Source organism: Periophthalmus magnuspinnatus, chromosome 4 (assembly GCF_009829125.3).
Source record: "Periophthalmus magnuspinnatus isolate fPerMag1 chromosome 4, fPerMag1.2.pri, whole genome shotgun sequence".
Lineage (NCBI taxonomy): Eukaryota > Metazoa > Chordata > Actinopteri > Gobiiformes > Gobiidae > Periophthalmus > Periophthalmus magnuspinnatus.
Window position 1 is genome coordinate 22,512,081 of NC_047129.1, and position 18,845 is coordinate 22,530,925.

Consider the following 18,845-nt stretch of genomic DNA (forward strand, 5'->3'; position numbering starts at 1 on the left):
TATCACTCTCTCTCTCTAACTCCCTTCCTTCTTTTCTCTGTCTCTCTCTCTCCCTCGCTCTATCTCCCTCTCCTCTTTCCTCCCTCGCTCTCACTGCCACTCCCTCTCTCTCGTTCTCTCTCCTCTTAGAGAAGAGGCTCCAGCTCTCGCTGTCTCTGTCACGCCCCTCTCTAACTCCCTCTCCTCTTTCCTCCCTTGCTCTCTCTCTCTCTCTCTGCCACTCCCTCTCTCTCTCTCTCTGCCACTCCCTCTCTCTTTTTCTCTCTCCTCTTCTCTTTCTCTAGCTCTCTCTGTCTGTGTCACGCCCCTCTCTAACTCCCTCCCCTCTTTCCTCCCTCTCTTGTTCTCTCTCCTCTTCTCTTTCTCTAGCTCTCTCTGTCTCTGTCACGCCCCTCTCTAACTCCCCAACCTCCCCCCTTTTCTCCCTTTCTTCTCTCTCTCTCCCCTTTCCTCTCTCTCTTTCTCCATCTCTCCTTCTATACCTCTCTTTCTCTGTCACTGCCCCTCTCTTTCCTCCCTCCCTCTCTCTTGTCCCTCTTCTGTGTCTCTCTTCTCTCTCTGTCACTCCCCCTCACTAACTCCCCCGTCCTTCTCCTCTCCTTGTTTTCTCTCCCTCTGTCACTGCTCCCTCTTTCCCTAGTTCACTCCCCCTTACCTCTCTCTCTTTCTCATACTGCCCCATCTTCTCTCTTCCTCCTCTTCTCTCTATTTTTTTCCCTCTCTCTGTCACTCCTCTCTTCCACATGTTTCTGTCTCTCCCTCCTTCTCTCCCTCCATCTTCTCTCCTCCCTCTACTCTCTCTCTCTCAGGGAGGAAGAGACTGAAGGAAAGTTCAAGAACACACCTCGGTGAAAAAATCCACCAAAAATATCCCCGCCCTGGAGACATAATAGGAAGAGATACAGTATTCATGGTAACAGTAACTCTGCTGGTAGTAAAAAAGTAGTAGTAGTATTTGTAATAGCAGTAGCAGTAATTGAATAGTAGTAGTAATAGTAGCAGTAGTAGAGATAGTAGTAGTCATAGCATTGCCATTTCTATAAGTAGAAGTAGTAGTACAACTAATAGTATAGTAGTTGTAGTAATAATTGTAGTAGTAGTAGTAGTAGTAGTAGTAGTATTGGTAGTAGCAGTAGCATTTTTGTAGCAGCAAGAGTGAATGTATAGCAGTAGTAATAATAACAGCTGTAGTAGTACTAGTAGCATTGGCATCGATAGTAGTAGTAGGCTAATAGTACTGGTGATAGTATAGTAGTTTTAGTAACAATTGTAGTAGTAGTATAAGTAACAGCGGCAGTAGTAGTAATAGCATTGCCATTTCTTTCTAAGTAGTAGTACAGCTAATAGTATAGTAGTTGTAGTAATAATTGTGGTAGTAGTAATAGTGGTAGTAGCAGTAGTATTTTTTGTAGCAGTGATTGTATAGCAGTAGTAATAGTAGCAGTTGTCTACTACAGCTGCTACTATTACTACTGGTACTAGTAGAATTGGCATTGGTAGTAGTAGTAAGCTAAGAATAGTGGTAATAGTATAGTAGTTTTAGTAGTAATTGTAGTAGTAGTAGTAGTAGTAGTAGTAGTAGTAGTAGTAGTAGTAGTAGTAGTAGTAGTAGTAGTAGTAGTAGTAGTAGTAATATATCATTCCATTATAAATAAAATGTATTACTATTATTATTATAGTAGTAGCAGCAGTAGTAGTAGTAATGACAGTAGTAGTAGGAGTAGCAAAGAGGATATCTCACACTAAAGTAATGCAAAAATCATGTCCTTTAGTGGCCGGTGTGCGGAAAAAAACAGGACCAGAGCAAAAACTGCGTCAAAATGTAATAAGTCTGAAAAACAGAAGCTAACTTTTGTGCACCAGTGGAGCTTTATAAAGAATACATAATGTTTTGAATTGTCTCATTCACAAAGTTAAAATGATCACATGTTGTTTTGGCTGCCCCTTGGTGCGTTTCTGTATCTGTTTCTCAGCAGCGTGACCTCATTTGAACCCAGAAACAAGGTGTTGGTTTTTTGGCTGTGATTTTTGAACAGGACATGCCATGCAGGAACGAAACTTAAAACACAAGATCGTCACTTTCTGGAAATATTTACATTTTAACTGGTGGTATTGGCTGTTTAACTGTTCAACTGCAGATGTGTTGAGCTGGTTTATGGTTAATAAGTCTGTAATTACTGACCCTGTCCACATGAAAAACAAATAATGATAAGGTTCAACATTTGCAGATCATAAGTTTGAATATTTGATTCCAAAACAGAGAATCTCCCATAGAGTTATACTACTATGAACTATTACTACTACTACTACTACTACGAACTACTACTGCCACTACTGCTACTATACTATGAACTACTACTACTGTTACTACTTGAACTACTAACACTACTACTGCAACTACTAAAACTACTACAGCTTATGCAAGTACTTTTACTCCTCATACTACCATAAACTCTGTCTACAACCTCTTCTACCACCATAAACTACAACAACAACTAGGTCCACTACTACTTCTCCTACTCCAACTACCATTAACTACTACTACTAACTGTGCTAGTACTACTATTTTACGAACTACTACTACTACTACAATACTACAAACTACTACTACTACTATACTATGAACTACTACTACTTCAAATTCTAAAATGTGACCTTTGATGATAGAAAATGTGTTCATTTATTTGTTTTTTATTTAACTGAGTTACTTCCACTGATAAATGTACTTTATCCACCACCACTACTTAGAATTACTACAACACTCTGACTACTAGACTTACTCATATTACTACTTAAACAACTACTATTTCCACAGCTACTGCTCCTCCTATAAACTGCTACTAGCTACAACTGCTAGGTCTACTACTACTACCATGAACTACAAGAGTAACTGGACCTATGTCTGCTACTCCTGCTCCAACTAGCATTGTGAAGGCTACAACAACAACTACTTCCACTATTCTACTACAACTGCTACTTGGTCTTTTTCCTTTTTTCTATTTATGATGTTACTTTGTATTGTGCCCTGTTATGTATTACTGCCTTTTTCTTTCAAAAAAATAAATAAAAATAAAAATAAAAATAAATAAATAAATAAAATAAAGAAATACTACTACTACTACTACTACTACTACTACTACTACTACTAAGAACTACTATAGCCTTGTTTTCATCGGTCAGTGTCTCCACTGTCTAAGGTGATCCATATCTCCGTCTGAGGAATCCAAAATGGGCTGTGGAGGGCACTAGCCCCACTAAATGGGGCCAGTGGGGTCGATGTCCTTAGATCACTTTAGCTAAGATTTGTTTTGACAACCCTTATAACCATCGAAGGGTGTGTTTCTTTAAGAGGGATGTCTATCAACCCTGGCTTAACGTATGATTCAAAATGGCTGCAGTCTCATTGCATATAAATGGTTCCATCCCTTTATGTCTTTGCACGAGGTGCTGGGCAGCAATTTAGATTTTTGCGATTTTCTTCAGAATTTTACATAAACAATCAGGCTTCCTGACTGGACCCCCACGTTCGTGTTCGGGCCCTAAATAATAATTTCTCACTAAACGCTGACTTGATCGTGGCAACTTACATGTTGAGCCGACATGATCCACAAAACAAAGCTAGCGTGTTAGCAACAGCTGCTTCCTGTCTATGAATGTACGTCACTCACGTAAAGATAAAGAAATTATATTTCCAGAGCATAATGAATCTAACATGAGTCAAACCCAATGCATTACGTAAAAAGAGACTAAAACAGAGACAGAGAGAAGTGAAATAAATGCAGAAAAAGATGATTATAAACTAGAAGTAGTTTTGTGTTTTGACTAGCTTTAGCTTTAGCCACATCTCACACCAGCACAAACTTGGAATTACTCAGCATCTTTTTCTGAATCACTGACATTGGCCATACAATTATGGGAATAATTCAGATCAAATTTAGATTTTATTTATTATGAAAACATGAGTTCTGTTTGGGTGACGTCAGCCTCTCATGAAGCAGGGTCCTGTCCCTGCACCTCGAGCTGTGCTCAGATCATAGAAGCACAACTTGGCAGGAGGGAGCCGCACCAAACAGACCCACAGAGCGGCCCCAAGTGAACCGTGCCAGTGGAAAAGAGAATTATTACTACCACCACCAGAAAAGTTGCATAATGCACCTTTAAGGAGAAAGTGAACAAAATGTAATTGCATTAGTGAAGCAGCATTTATAATCAGCGGGTTGCTGGTTCAAATCCTGTCTTGACATCATCATGTAAAAGGGCAAGACAAGACTCTTTCTATTTTTGTTTCTCCTACAAAAGGTAAAATAAGATAAAAGTGAGAAATGGTGCTGGAATGTCCCATTCTTGAAACATGTGTGAGGCCTGCAGATGTTTGTGGAGCTGTTGTTCTGTTTCTAAGGGCTTAAAAACTGGCACAGCAGCAGCCAGTCAGAAAAGAGGCTGGTTCAAATACAGCCAATCACAGCGCAACATGGTGCCCAGGCTGGCATCGGCTCAGGAAACAGTGAGCAAGACTGTGGTCTGAGAGAGAGAGAGTGGAGGGGGGAGAGAGAGAGAGAGGGAGAGAGGGAGAAAGAAAGGGGGAGAGAGAGAGACTCAATGAGAGACTTGTTTAACAGCACAAACCAACACACCTGTTGTAGATTCAGCAAAGTCAGTTCTTTCTGGTCAGATTGTATTAAAACTTGTATTAAAAGTCTAACTTTAATTAACATTGGTACACCATGACACTGTTGGAGTGTCCACTAGATCAGCTCTGTGGAGAAGCCACCCACAGAAGCATGCAATAAAAACCTTGATCTGAATAAATGACATACTGTGGAGCATTACAAAAAAATAACACCCCCCTTAAATAACAGACTGCATCACATCAGGTCAGAATTGTCATGTGGGAGCATGAGTAATATAAGCTTATGGGCTGAGCAATGCACAGAATATTACAGTTAACCACAAGGACGGTTTGAATAGTGCCCAGTGGAGATCGCTAGATTATTCAGACATGCATGTATGACATCTAAAACCTCTTCAGGCATGTTTTTGACGAGTGAACAACATTATGGTAGAAAGCTCCAAAATGTATTTTGCAAAATAAACCCTCTTTAAGTATGATAAGAACAATAACGGTATTGAACCCAGATATAATAAAATAAGATTGTGACAAAATACTCAAAAGAAAGTAATTAAAATTGCAACATTTCAACATGTCATCATTTCTTAAAGAATTCAACGCCCATCACTCCCTGTAATTTTTACTGATGTGACATTTTAAAGCATCTTTCTTTCATTAAACCAGAATGTGCTGATCTCTGAGTCAACACTTTAGTAATCATGATTTACAACAGCTTAAGTGCACATGAAGCTTAAACTATTTATTTATTTATATATATATATATATATATATATATATATATATATATATATATATATATATATATATATATATATATATATATATATATATATATATATATATATATAATTTTTATTTTTTTTTGCAATTTTGGTGAAGGATTTTATTTACTTATTTACGCAGCAGCAGATGTGACATACATTGAGTTGATTCCATAACTGTTACTTAGCAACCATAAACAAGGACCAAAATGTGTCTAAATTACACAATACTTATGATTAAACTAATAAAAATAAATGTGTTGTCATTTATTTAAATTTTTATTATGTTAAATGAAGGCTGAAACTGTGAGAAAGACGCCTCACTTGTGCATACACTGTCCCTGCATGACATGGTAGAGGTATTTTTTTGTACTTTATTTTATTTTATTTCCCCCCATAAACTGTCACTTAACTTATGGAAAACCATGACAAATATTTGCCGCAGGTACTATCCAACCAAATGGAATCATAATTAGGAAAAAATATATGAATCTGTCAAAAGCACAAATAAATGTTATTGTGAAAAAGGAACTTATGGAGAAAACTGCTAATGAGACCCAATGTGGTGATATTACACTGCCCCCTGGTGTTAGAGCAATAACCATGACCATGACTACTATTATACTACTATATTATTACTACTACTAGTAGTACCATGACTACTACTGCTCCTGCTACTACTGCTATTGCTATTGCTATTACTTTTTGGAGATGGATAAATGTATCCAGTTTATCAGACACAAATGATTTCTTATGCCTTTGCATTTTGGATCTTTGCTGCAAATTTTTTTCACTTGAAATTTTACACTCTGAATTTTGACCATTGAATTTGAGGGCTTGAAAATAGTTGTGCTGAAAATATGAAAGGGGAACTTTGTTATTTGAATTTTAAACACATTGAAAATGTATACAGTCCTTGAAAATTCAGTAACTGAAATTCAGAATAAAAATTACAATTCTCAAAATTCAAAAATTCAAAGTGAGAAATTCAGTGACATTTAAAATTTAAAATCTGATGAAACAGATGATCTTCCATAGGAGATGCACTTTCTCTGCTGTCGACTTTTTTATAAGTTGAAAAAAATCTGAATTCATTTCTCCGGGCTCTATTCACTCAGCACATGATCTAACATAAGCTCCTTGGGCTTTGTCAAAACACTGTCTATTCATTTATTCTACAGTTTATTTCATTGACTATAATAGTTGCTTGAACTGGCCTTTTTAAAAAGGTGTCCTGGTGTAACTGATAGACAGAAGAACCAGAGGCACAAGGTGCATTAAAAGTGCTTTATTACAAAGCAGGACGCCTGTGCGTTTGGATCGAATAGGAATTCTTCAGGCGACTGTAAAGAGACACTACAGATGTCCTTAAATAGTGGACTCATGTGGCACAGGACGCTTCAGATAAGGCTTGGACAGAACGTGGCTTCTGCTGCCGTGGCGATCTTGTGAGTGGAGCAAGGGAAACATTTGGATGGAAATAATGAGGATTAGAAATAAAACAAAAGTCGTTGCATAGTGCAACAAGTAAAAGAAGAATTCAAATCTGTCAACTGGACAAAAAGTTGTTTTGCTGCTCATCCAAGCCGCTTCTTCAGTTCTGGTCAGGTCACTGATGGACACTGGCCTAAATCTATCTGAGGGGAGGAGCTAACTACACTGAAACTAATACAATTATTATTTACAGTTTCTGTTCGTAGACTAGGTCTATTGAACTACACTTAAATGCAGACTGTGCCTCTAATGGGTGCTCTCATACCTATTAGCTTACTAGGTGCTCTTTGTTTTTCTTTGGGTCTATATATGAGGGATTGATGATGTCAGAGGCCCCCATTCCTGTTCAAGGATTGACTTTCCTAATGAAAATTGCTTCTTTAACTCCCCTCTCAAACCATTTATTTTTTCTGGCTAAGATCTAAACTTCACTATCTTCAAAGAGTGGTTACTGGCTTTGAGATGGAGATGTACGGTGGACTGGGTTTGAGAGGAACTTTGCGATGTACTGCTCACTGTAGTCTTCACTCCACTGAATAGAGCAGACCACATTGCTTGTTTATGGCTCTGGGTTTTGTCCTTTGGGTGAACAAGTTTCTGTCTGAAAGTGTTTGAGACCAGAATCTCAAACTGTCTGAAAATTTTCTGAAGCTTTTCAGACGCATCCTCTGTGTATGGGATGGTTACCCCTCTCCTTCTAGGTTCAGATTCCCTGTTGTCCTGATTTTTAGCTCTCTTAGATCTATTGAAGGCCCATGTTGGATATCCACAAGCAGAGAGGGCTTTCTCCACATGTTCCTCTTTCACTTTTCCCTCTGTGTTTGTAGGAACATCTTGAGCCCTATGTTGTAGTGTACAGATAACTCAGAGTTTGTGCTGCAGTGGATGGTGAGAGGCAATAATACAACCATTCTAAAGACTTGCATGGTGTGTCGTCATCTCTAGGCTCAAGATGCACACTGGGATGGTTGTGTCCTGTCAACAGAATTGAAATGAGCACCCACATAGGTGGGACATGAATGACAGCTCACCCTGCCATTGGCCAGACAAATGTTTGCATTGACTATTTGATGGGCAATAGAAGAGTCATGACACAAAAAGTTTATCAATGAAACAAGTCTTTTAGTGACTTTACTACAACTTCTTTTAAGGATGTGCCCAATTCTGACAATCAGTCTATGAGAATGAAAGCATATACTACATTTGTTCAAGTAAAGGAGACTCATTTCAAAAAGAAATACATCATATCTATTCTGTGAGGCTGCTTCTTGAAAGAAGATTAACTAAACTAAACAGCCACTGCATAAGAGGATCTACTAACACCAGCGTGAGATCTCCTCTGGACTCCAGTCTGCTGTACATCTCCATCTCAAAGCCTCTAACCTCCTTTGAAGATAGTGAGGTTCAGATCTTAGCCAGATGTTAGGAAAGACAATCCTTCTTTGTCCTTAGACATCACCTGTCACCTATCTATAACTCTATACTCAGACCCAAAGCTAACAAAGAGAACAATGGAGCTAGCCAGGATGCCAATAGGTGTGAAAAACACCCATTAAGGGATGTATGAATATGTTAAGTATATTTCAGGCATAGTGCACACTTAGTTTAGCTCAATAGACCTTAGCTCCTCCCTCCAGACAGATATAAGGCAGTGTCCACCAGCAATCTGACCAGAACTGAAGAAGCAGCTTGGATGAGCAACAAAACATCTTTATTCCTACAACTTTTTGTCCAGTTGACAGATTTTACTTTTGTCTTTTACTATGGATCGGACCTGGACGACTGAGGGATGACACAGACATTTTAACTTTTGTATTTCGAATACATTTAATTGGATAGTGGTTGCTAAAATCAACTGTAAATTCAATGAAATGTCAAATACTGTGAAACAAGGAGTCATCTGTCTAATCTCCAAACCACAGAAAGATCCTGTTCCTTCTATGTTCCTTCTATCAGCAAGTGTGATTGGCATGGAAATGATGCTATAAACATAACTGTTCTCCACACAAATGCATTATTTGGAATAATGAATACATTACAAAACAAAACAAATCAATATTTTCAACATAACAGTTTAATAGGGAAATCATATTTTTGCAGGACTTATTTAATGACCACGGCAAAATGTACTCTTATGAAGTCTATTAGATAATTTATTTTTATTTAGAAGTTTATTAGACATATGATATTCATTTACCTCAACATAATTTAATATGGTAATCAAAAGCATTCCCACTGGTCTATTGGAACTGATGAAGACACATCGGAAAACAGCAACACCCACAAATCCAGTTCAGCTGCTTATCAGTGGTGTCAGTGTCAGCCATAACAAATGCTCCAACAGACATATCAGGAACTGTCAACAAACTCTTAAGAACACTGTCCCAAACTGCAAAACCCACTGCAACATCTTTATCACAAATATAGACTGTGTAAAGCTTGGTTGAATCCCTTTAAATACTGTAGTAATAAATAAAGATCAACAAACTACTTTGGAAAATAATTCACAAAACCTACCCTAGCAATTTGCTCACATTCAAATTCAAGGCAGTTGAAACAAAATGCATCTTTTGCCATAGTGAAGAAGAAACCATCCCCCGTCTCTTTTAACATTGTAAATATTCAAAGGAACTCAGGTCTAATCTTGTAAGGCTTATTCTGTAAAAAAAAGAAAAAAAAAAAAAAAAGAAAATCATTTGGACTGTTCAAACATATAAAATTGAATATTTAGTAAATCTGTGTATTCTACAGGGAAAATAGCACATTCATAAATACAAACACCCAAACTCCAGACTTCTATTTAAAGTCAATATCACATTTTTTCAAAAGTATGGCTCTTTTGTTCATCACATCTTGCTTGTTTTTCATTAATTTCACTGTATCAATAAGTGAATTACATAAATAAATACATTTAGAGAAGAACTGGGCTTCAGTCACACATGTTAAACAAATATGAATGAAATAAATCACTCCAATTATGTTTGTGATGAGGAAACAATATAACACAGATCAGAAAATAGTGTAACATGGGCCCTTTAAAGGTGGTGTACAATTGGATCGATGTGCAGCAGGTGCCATGGCCTCTTGTTTTTCTTGTCCTTCTTTGTTTTGTTTTTAAATGCGGTTTCCTGCTCCAGTCCAACGTTCAGAACTGAAGATGTGCGGTGGTGTGCAGCTGTGTCTCTGGCTCGTCTCTCTCTGCGGTGAGAATTCATTTAATACATTTTAATTCACCACAAATATCAGTAACTAAATGTATAATAGTGTTCAAATATGCAAAATTGTTAACACTGTAATTCAAATGTTAGATTATTTATTTTTACAAGGCATTTAATCTGTCAGTCTGGTCAACATCTGTCTTAAAAGTACACTTCACATGTACTTTTTGGACAAACTGTACTTCCAGAGTAAGAGTGACTTAACCTCCTGAGACCCGAGCTTTAATCAAATAAAATAATAAAAAAATAAGTAAATAAAAAATAAAATAAAAATACAATAAAAATAATAATAAAAACAAATACAAATAAAATAATTAAATAAAAATAATTAAATAAAAAAATAAAATAAAAATAAACAAAAAAATAATAATATTCTAAACTCTTAGAAATATTCAAAATTGAACATGTTCTTGTTGCTGTTCTTCTAAAAATTTGCACTGTGGCCTAAACAATCCAAAATGTGTTGTCCACAGATGAGGACACCAGGTCTCAGGAGGTTAAAGACGTAACATCTGATTTATAATTTGAAGTTAATCTAATTTTAAGGGCAAAAGATTAAATATTGCACAAAAACCGGTTATATCTGATTGCAGAAATGTTCAAATCATTTCATATTGCCAACATAAAGCTTTTGTAACTTGTAGACTTACTCACAGTAACTTTTACTATATATAACTTTTTTATATATATTACTCAAGCAAAAGCAGGGCTACTGTTACTTCAATACAAATATTACTCAAGTAGGAGTAAAAGTATGCTGCTAGAAAAATACTCTGAAAAGTACAATTTCTTTATAAGTAACACAAGTAATACACAAGTAAATGTAAATTTACCTCTGATTACTCATGATTACTTGAGTAAATGTTTGGTTTTGGTTTACAAGTGACATAATCTGTTTCTTGCACTGCTCCTTTTTGTGTCTATCTTTTGAAAATACCAGATTTTGTGTATTATTCAAAGTTTTTTTTTTCCCTTTCCAGTGACATTAACATTAAATTATAAATCAGATGTAACGTTTTGACAGTTACTCTTTAAATTACTCTTGAGTAGTAGGTCTAGTTTCCACACATACTTTTTTGCTCTTACTTGAATAATTTCTTGGAAACCTATTTTGTACTGTAATTGCTTCATTGTCAGAGAATCAGGAAGTGCATGTTAGCATTCTAGTTGTTGTTAGCTTTACTGCCACGGCAAGGCTTCATTGTGAGCTGAGAAATGTGCTTATAAATTCATAGTGGTGAATAATGAATTAAGTAGTGTTAAAAGGCACTGTTCCTGATCTTTACCGACTTAAAAAGTTGAAAAACAGAACTACACTATACAATATACCTGTATTGGGGTCCTTAAACAATTAGGCCTATATGTGTAATATTTGTTTTTAAAAAGTCTTGCTACTTTGGTATTTCACATTTGTATTGCTGTTTTTCAGGTCTGTTTTCCAGCTCCACTGAACATCTCCCAAATGCTTCGATCCTCAAAGTGAAACCAGGAGCAGATGTGACGTTGGACTGCCCTCTGGTGGACAACCTCAAACCTACAGCATCTGCCCCCGTGTCCCCGAGATCTGTCACGGACCGGCTTGAACTGCTCCCGGTCCGACTCCTCACCTGGTACCGGAAGAGCCCAGGCCGGAGTCCTGAGATGGTCCTCAGTCTGGCACTGGACCCTCGGATTAGGTTTGGATACAGGTCTGAACCAGGATCTGGATCAGGATCAGGATCTGAACCAGGATCGGGATCTGAGCTAAGGTCCAAACCAGCATTTGAACCAAGATCAAGACAAGGCCCTGGATCGGTACCAGGCTCTGGACCAGGATTTGAACCAGGATCAGGATTAGAGTCTGATGAAGTCCTACCTCTGGAGTCTGTACTTGGATCTGGACCAGAATCTGAACCACAATATGAATCAGAGTCTGAACCGAGGTACAAATCAGAATCTGAACCAGGATCAGGACTAGAGTCTGATGAAGTCCCGCCTAAGTCTGGACCTACACTTGGACCTGGATCTAGACTTGGATCTGGGCTCGCATCTGGACCAGGATCAAGACCTGAAACTGAACTTGGATCTGGATTTGAATCTGGAGCAGGATCAGGACTAGGATTTGAACATGGATCTAGACTCAGATCTGGACTTGGATCTGGATCAGGACTCGGGTCTAGATTTGGATCTAGACTACGATCTGGAGCTGGACTTTGGCCTAGAGTCTCAGTCGCGTCCAATGGGTCTCTGGTCTTGAGGAGGACTGAACTCAAGGACTCTGCAGTGTATTTCTGTAGCATCAGTGAAATGAGCGAGAGGATAGAGGGAGGAGAAAGAGGGAACAACAGAAAAGAGGGAGAGAGAGAGGAAGGAGACAATAGAAAGAGGGAAATACAAAAGAAAGGTAGTGGGGAGATGAAGAAAGAGAGGAAATACAATGAGGAGGAGGGAGAGAGAAGAGATAGAGGAAATAGACTCTGGAGGAGAGAAGAGATGGGAGAGAGAGGAAGGAGAGAGCGAAGAAGAAAAGCAGTGAAGGGAGAGAAAGAGGTTGAAAAATAGAGTGACAAGAGAATAGAATGGTGGGAGAGAGAAATGTAATGATGACAGAGAAAAAAAAAAGACATAATGAGAGGGTGATGACAAGAAAATGCAGTTAATACAGAAATATAGTGAGGAAAGAGAGAAAAGGTGTGTGAGAGAGGAAGGAATAGAGTCAGGAGAGAGTGCATAACAGAAGAGGTAAGTGAGCCTGAGAGAAGAAAGGTAGTGCCGGGAAAGAGGGGAGGGATAGAATGAGGAAGAAAAGGAGTGTCCTCAAAAGAAAGGAGGCAGAAAGAGGTGAGAAAATGGAATTCAGAGTGAAATTGAGTGAGGGTGAAAGAGGAAAATAGAGTGAGGAAATAGAAAGTGGGAAAGTGAGAGGAAAATAAAGTGAGGAAAGACAAAATGAGAGAGGGGAATAAAGTGAGGAAAGAGAGAAAGTGAGAAAGGGAAATAAAGTGGAGAGACAAAGTGAAAGAGGAAATAGAGTGAGGAGAAAAGGGAGTGAGGTTGGAGAGAAAGTGAGGAAAGAAAAAGTGAGGAAGAGAGGGACGTAGAGTGAGGAGAGACACAAAAAAAAAAGAGTGAGGAAATGTTGCTTTCACCATGTTGTAAATCAGTTGTTCCGTTAGTCTCCTTCTTCTTCACGTCAGATGAGGATGCAGGAAATGATCCTCTGTGTTTTTACAGTCCACACATCTTTATCTGAACATTCTTTTTTAGCCTTAAAGAGCAGATTACTCCATTTTCTAATCTGTGTTATAATGTTATTTCCTCATTACAAACAAACCTGGAGTTGTGTTTTGTTTCATTCAGACACATTTACACACATATTTATCTTTGCATTTTTATGAATTCGGGAAATTTATTTGTGTTGTCACGATACTAAAACTTCAAACTTGATTTCAGTATTAAGGAATAGACTCGATACTCAATACAGATTCAGATATCACAATAAAAAAAGCTCTTTATTTAGATAATAGAATGTGATTTTCAACATTAAATCATAGTACTTTCTTTGATATTACCATGTGGCCTTATATCTGTGTAATCCCTGTGTAAGGTTCATTTCTGTCCTGTGGGATTTTCGATACTTTTGACAACCCTAGTATTGAACATGATGTAAAGAAAAACATTTGACAGTTTGAGTTTTCCATAAAAAGCTCTTTATTCTTCTGTGACATGAACTGTAAGGCTCAGAACGGTTCTTCCAAATATACACATGAAACCCACAGACACACACACGCTTAGCACACGCATAGCACACGCAGGCAGTATGTACAGCTCCTACAGGTCCTGAACGCAGCACGGGGCCTTCACTGACCTGGCCAACAGACACTCAGCTTTGGTGAAACTTTTAAGATAAATGTGAAATATCGAGTTAACATTTTAGAATATGTGGAGAATTTTCCATGTAATCAAAGCAAGTGATTTTTTTGTGTTGATTCTAAGCGGAGAAACTGAAATTGAGATGTTACCAGCGGACATCTGGTGTATTTTATGTATTATATAAACAAAAATTGAATTGAATGTTATTTACAATGCAATTTTTATTTTTTTAAAGTGCATCTGACAGGTTAGACTACTCATTTCACAAAAACACTGTTCATATTTTCGTATTATCATATGTAAAAAATGTACTAAGAATCTTGTCTCGTTTTTAAATTTTATAATTTTACTTCCTTTGGGTGGATTTTTTGGTGTTGATGACGACAGAGAGGGATTCTGTTTTACAAATCAGTGCTACTTCATGGAATTTTTTATTTTTTTTTTACTTTTTTGCCCCACAAACTGCCACTGCACTGATGTAAGACTATAATAAATATCCCCCACAGGTGCTATCCCACCAAACCAAGTCTTAATTAGAAAACCATGAAAACCCGTCATATGCACTTTAAATTTTAATTATAGAATGTCAGTTTTTGTCATGACATGCTCCTACAAAATTTTGCTAGCACCATCACGGCTGAAAATTTAAATTATCACAACAAAATTACTCTAGAATCTGTGTCAAAGTTGAGAATAATTTCAAAATCTAAAAATCTAAAAAATTCACTGGCCTCTTTCAGCAGTACACAAGCTTCATTAGAAACCATTTTGGAAAGTTCAGATTGTCCCGGGTGCTTCCTGAATGCCCCGTGCTGCCTTCACTGCTCACTCGGACAAAGTGAGTTTCAAACGTCACATCTTTTCACTGTATTTCCACTGGGTTTTTGCCTCGGAAAAACTAAAACAGGACTCAAGCCGAAAAAAAAAGAGGAAAAATGAAAAAACACGTACGATTTTAAACCAAAGGCATTTGAAAAAGGCACTGTCTCAACAAAATGAATCGGTACTCCTGAGAGCGATTTGCATCTACGAAAGAGAGAGAGAGTGAGAGAGGGTTAGAAAGAAAGAGGGGAAGAGAGGGAGAAAGAAAGAGGAAGACAGGGACAGGGGAGGGGGGTTGGAAGAGAGAGGGAGGAGGGAAAGAAGGAAGAGGGGGTAAAGACAGAAGAGGCAGAGAAAGACGGGAGAAGGGCTATAAGAGAGAGAGTGCGTGGAAGTAGAGAGTGTGAGGGGAGAGGTTGAGGGGGTAGAAAGAAGAAAATTGAAAGAATGAGGGAGATAAAGGAAGTGAGAGACAGAGGGGTGTGTAAAGAGGGAGAAGAGGGCGGCGAAGAGACCGTTTAAGATACAATAAAGGTGGAGACAGAGAAAGGAGGAGAAACAGAGGGGAGGGGGGGAGAGAGAGAAAGAAGGAGAAGGCCTATTTGGTCTCAGCTTTTGTGGAGTCTTCTTAATCCTAATAAATAAAAACCGTCGAACACGAAGAGTCCAGCAGATTACGACAGAAAACCAAAGTCCAAAATACGTTAAAAACACGACACCGTAACAGAGGAATGGTAAATATTGCTACGATAAATGATTGGAATAAAACATGATTGCATACGACAAGAACTAACCCCCTAAAAACCTTAAATTAAAGCTCTCAAGATCAAGAGGAACGTGGACTTTAAGCATCTGGTCATCAAGTGGCAGAGTGGTTAGCGCTTCTGTGTTAATAACAAGTAGATGCTAAAGTATGAATACAAATATTTGGGTGATAGTTAAAATCACCATGTATTTGAGCAAAATGTGTCTTGCCCCAGTACATATATATTGTTAAAGCAGCTCTTCAGGTTAAAATAAGTGCGCAGTTTGCATGCTAGTTGTTGTTAGCATTACAGTGACAGCAAAACTTCACACTGGTGTCAGAGTTGAGAAAAGCACTTCTAAGCTCATCGTGGTGAGTACTTAGGATGCTCTCAATGCATAGGGGTAAGTGTGGACCACTGCAAACGATTTAAAAAGATCTAGTTCGGTTTTCCATAATTTTAAGAAAGTAAAAATTAAGCAACATATTAACATCCATACTCTTTATAACTGATCGGAGCAATATTTGTAATCATGATTGAAATTTGATTGACAGCACAGCCCTAGTACTTTATCAGGTATTGTTGGCACCAATCCAAAATCAACATAACTAGAAATTATTTTTAAAAGTTTTGGGTTAAAAAATGTAATCATTATTTTTAACTCTTTTTACTTTTAGATGAAGTACATTCCATATTTTGTGTTGCAGTAGCAAACTTTAAAACTGGTCTATTAATAATAAAATGTATGGAAAATATGCAACAGCAATTTTCTAATAAATTTCGCAATTCAATTTACAATTAAAAAAACTTGATTCTTTTTGCAATGCACGAGATCAGACTGAAATATGAACTGCTAAACTAATCCTAGAATCTTGTTTGTAGAAACTGTAAAAACTACACCAAATTCCAAAGTCATCTTCCACTTGGTCCTGAGATCAGATTCCCCTAAAAACAGTTGTGTAGACGCTACGCTAAAAACATAAACACAGGTTAAATAAAGCCACAGTAAAGTAAACTGTCTGTAAACCTGCCCTGCGGCATCATGGGAGACACGGTCCGCTCAGGGCTAAGGCACAGGGAACGATCAGACAGCGCCAGTTCAAACTCGCACGCAAATGTACACACAACTCAATATTATTTACTCCAATTTCAAGGATCCAATTGAAATGATTCATGCATGTTTGATTAAGTGTGTATTGTTAGCCATTTGTAACTAATTAAAACACTTAGAATTTAAATAAAAGAGACCCAAACTTTCCCTAAATCAAATTGTCTGCTCAGTAACATTTTGAATTGGTTTATAGTTGAAACCAATAAGCTACATTCAATATTTAATATAAGTAACAGTCATAAGGTTTAGGCACAATGTACATGTGTATTTTAATTAATTGTAAAAAAAAGCAGCACTGTAATACTACTAGTGAAGTTTTCCTTAAGCAACTTTTTAAATAATGAAACTATTTAATATTATATTGCAGTAATAGTATTTAAATTGTCAAGTTGCACCCACTTCTGTCTGCATTTATAGCTATGTGCATGCTAGATAGTAATATAATAATGCATTTTTTACTCTTGAAAATGACAAAATTTTGTTATAAAGATATGCTAAATTTTAATATCTGTATATATCTTGTAGACTACATAATTCTAGCTAACTTGACAGACATAAAGACAACATTTCTGTACCTTAAAAGGGCCTATACCCAATTCTTTCCCATGTATTTCAGCTAAATTTGTCTTGAGGTCAACGTACTCTCCACTGCATCTAATTCTAAAATGTTTTAGTCCAATAATCAGGAAATACGCTGTTACCATGTTAGTTGTTGCCTCTGGCAGGTGTGAAAAGCGCTCATTGTGAATTAGGATGTTCAGAATGCATAAGGTAAGAAAGGAGTAACTATGGACCACTGCACTTTTCTAAATAAATTGGAGCAAACTAGTAATATTTGGTTGCGTGTACATTTCTCACATGTAACTTTGTCTCTCCAGTCCAGAGAGAAGCCCAAGGCAAGAGTGGCTACAGGTAACAGCAAGGATTCCTGCTCTTTAAATCCTGACGTCAAACCCCCAAAACTCCAAAAAACAAGTTGGATCAACCTCAAATTCCAACTTTCACACATCTGAGGCTAACCCGCATTTACATGTTTATCTTGTCTTTTTAAAACTCTTGAAAACAAACTAAAATACAATAGAAAAATAATTTAAAGTTACACAGACTTCACGTTGGTCGATGCAAACATGCACTGGAATGTGGAGTGTAGTGGGCGCGGCCGCAGCAGCCGATTGGTCCGTTCAAGTCCTCTCTGAGTCCTGATTGGTCAATCCGGGTGGTCATTGCATGATCATTGGTCAAAAGTAGTGTCTGTTTTGAGTCCCAGGCTGTTTTTGGTTTTGTGCGCTTTGATTGGTCCCTCCCCCTCACACCTGTGTCGTGATTCGTGGGTCCTAGTATCTTCTGGTCAGCCCCACCCCCATCATATTTTGGTTTACACTGTGAAAAAGAATATTTCAAAATGTGAAAATGACTGTAATTCATTATTTAAATTGGAGGATTTTTTGTTGTAAAAGATTTTTTTAGTTTTAGATATTTTTCTGTTTATAGATGCCATTTTTAGGACATGACTTTTCACCCCATTCATAGTGAGATTTGTTTCAGTAATCCTATTTATAAGGCCATTATGTTCTGGGCATCAGAAACCACTTGTACCACTTATAATATGTGTCCTAAAGAGATCTGGATCTGAATTCAAGTCTTAAAAAATCATTTAGAAAATATTCCTTTTGCAGTGTAGCCCCATCTGTGTCACGATTGGGTGGTTCTCGAATTCTCTGGTTTCACCTGTGATTGTGACTGGTCAGTCCTAGTAGTATGAGCACTCTTATTGATCCATCTCAGTGTCCTCATTGGTCAGCACCTCCCTCTGTCTCCCCTTCCTCCTCTTCTCCCCCTCTGTCCTCCTCCTCAGGCTGGTTCTTCTCAGATGGAGGACTTGCTGAAGGACACTCTCAGGTGGTGGTTCTCTCCGAGGTCGTGGTTATGGAGCTGAATCAGGGACTCGATGGCCTCCTCCACAGAGCCCAGCTGGATCAGAGCCATCTTGTGGTCCTTCCTATAAGACAGACACTTTTATAAGTACATTATGGAATATTTTTTACACTATCCTATATTGACTATGTATTTAACCATGTTATACTGATATTTTCTCATCAGGCACATGTTAGTATTTATGAGTTTTCTTTCATTGGTCCATATTTGAGAAACTGTGCATATATTGGGTGTGTTCACAGTCCAGAGGACTTGGTGCACTTAAGGAGTAAATCC

General features: G+C 37.6%; 1 protein-coding gene across 2 annotated transcripts in view; it reads right to left on the bottom strand.

The window, feature by feature from the left end:
• Positions 1–13,769: 13,769 nt before the first annotated feature.
• ptbp1b (polypyrimidine tract binding protein 1b) overlaps positions 13,770–18,845 on the bottom strand; it is a 34,381-nt gene continuing 29,305 nt past the window's right edge. For both annotated transcript variants that reach the window (XM_033964918.2, XM_033964917.2), the window contains exon 14: positions 13,770–18,633. In XM_033964918.2, the coding sequence (XP_033820809.1) occupies positions 18,501–18,633 (133 nt within the window). In that variant the 3' untranslated portion in view covers positions 13,770–18,500. The remainder of the gene's footprint in view (positions 18,634–18,845) is intronic.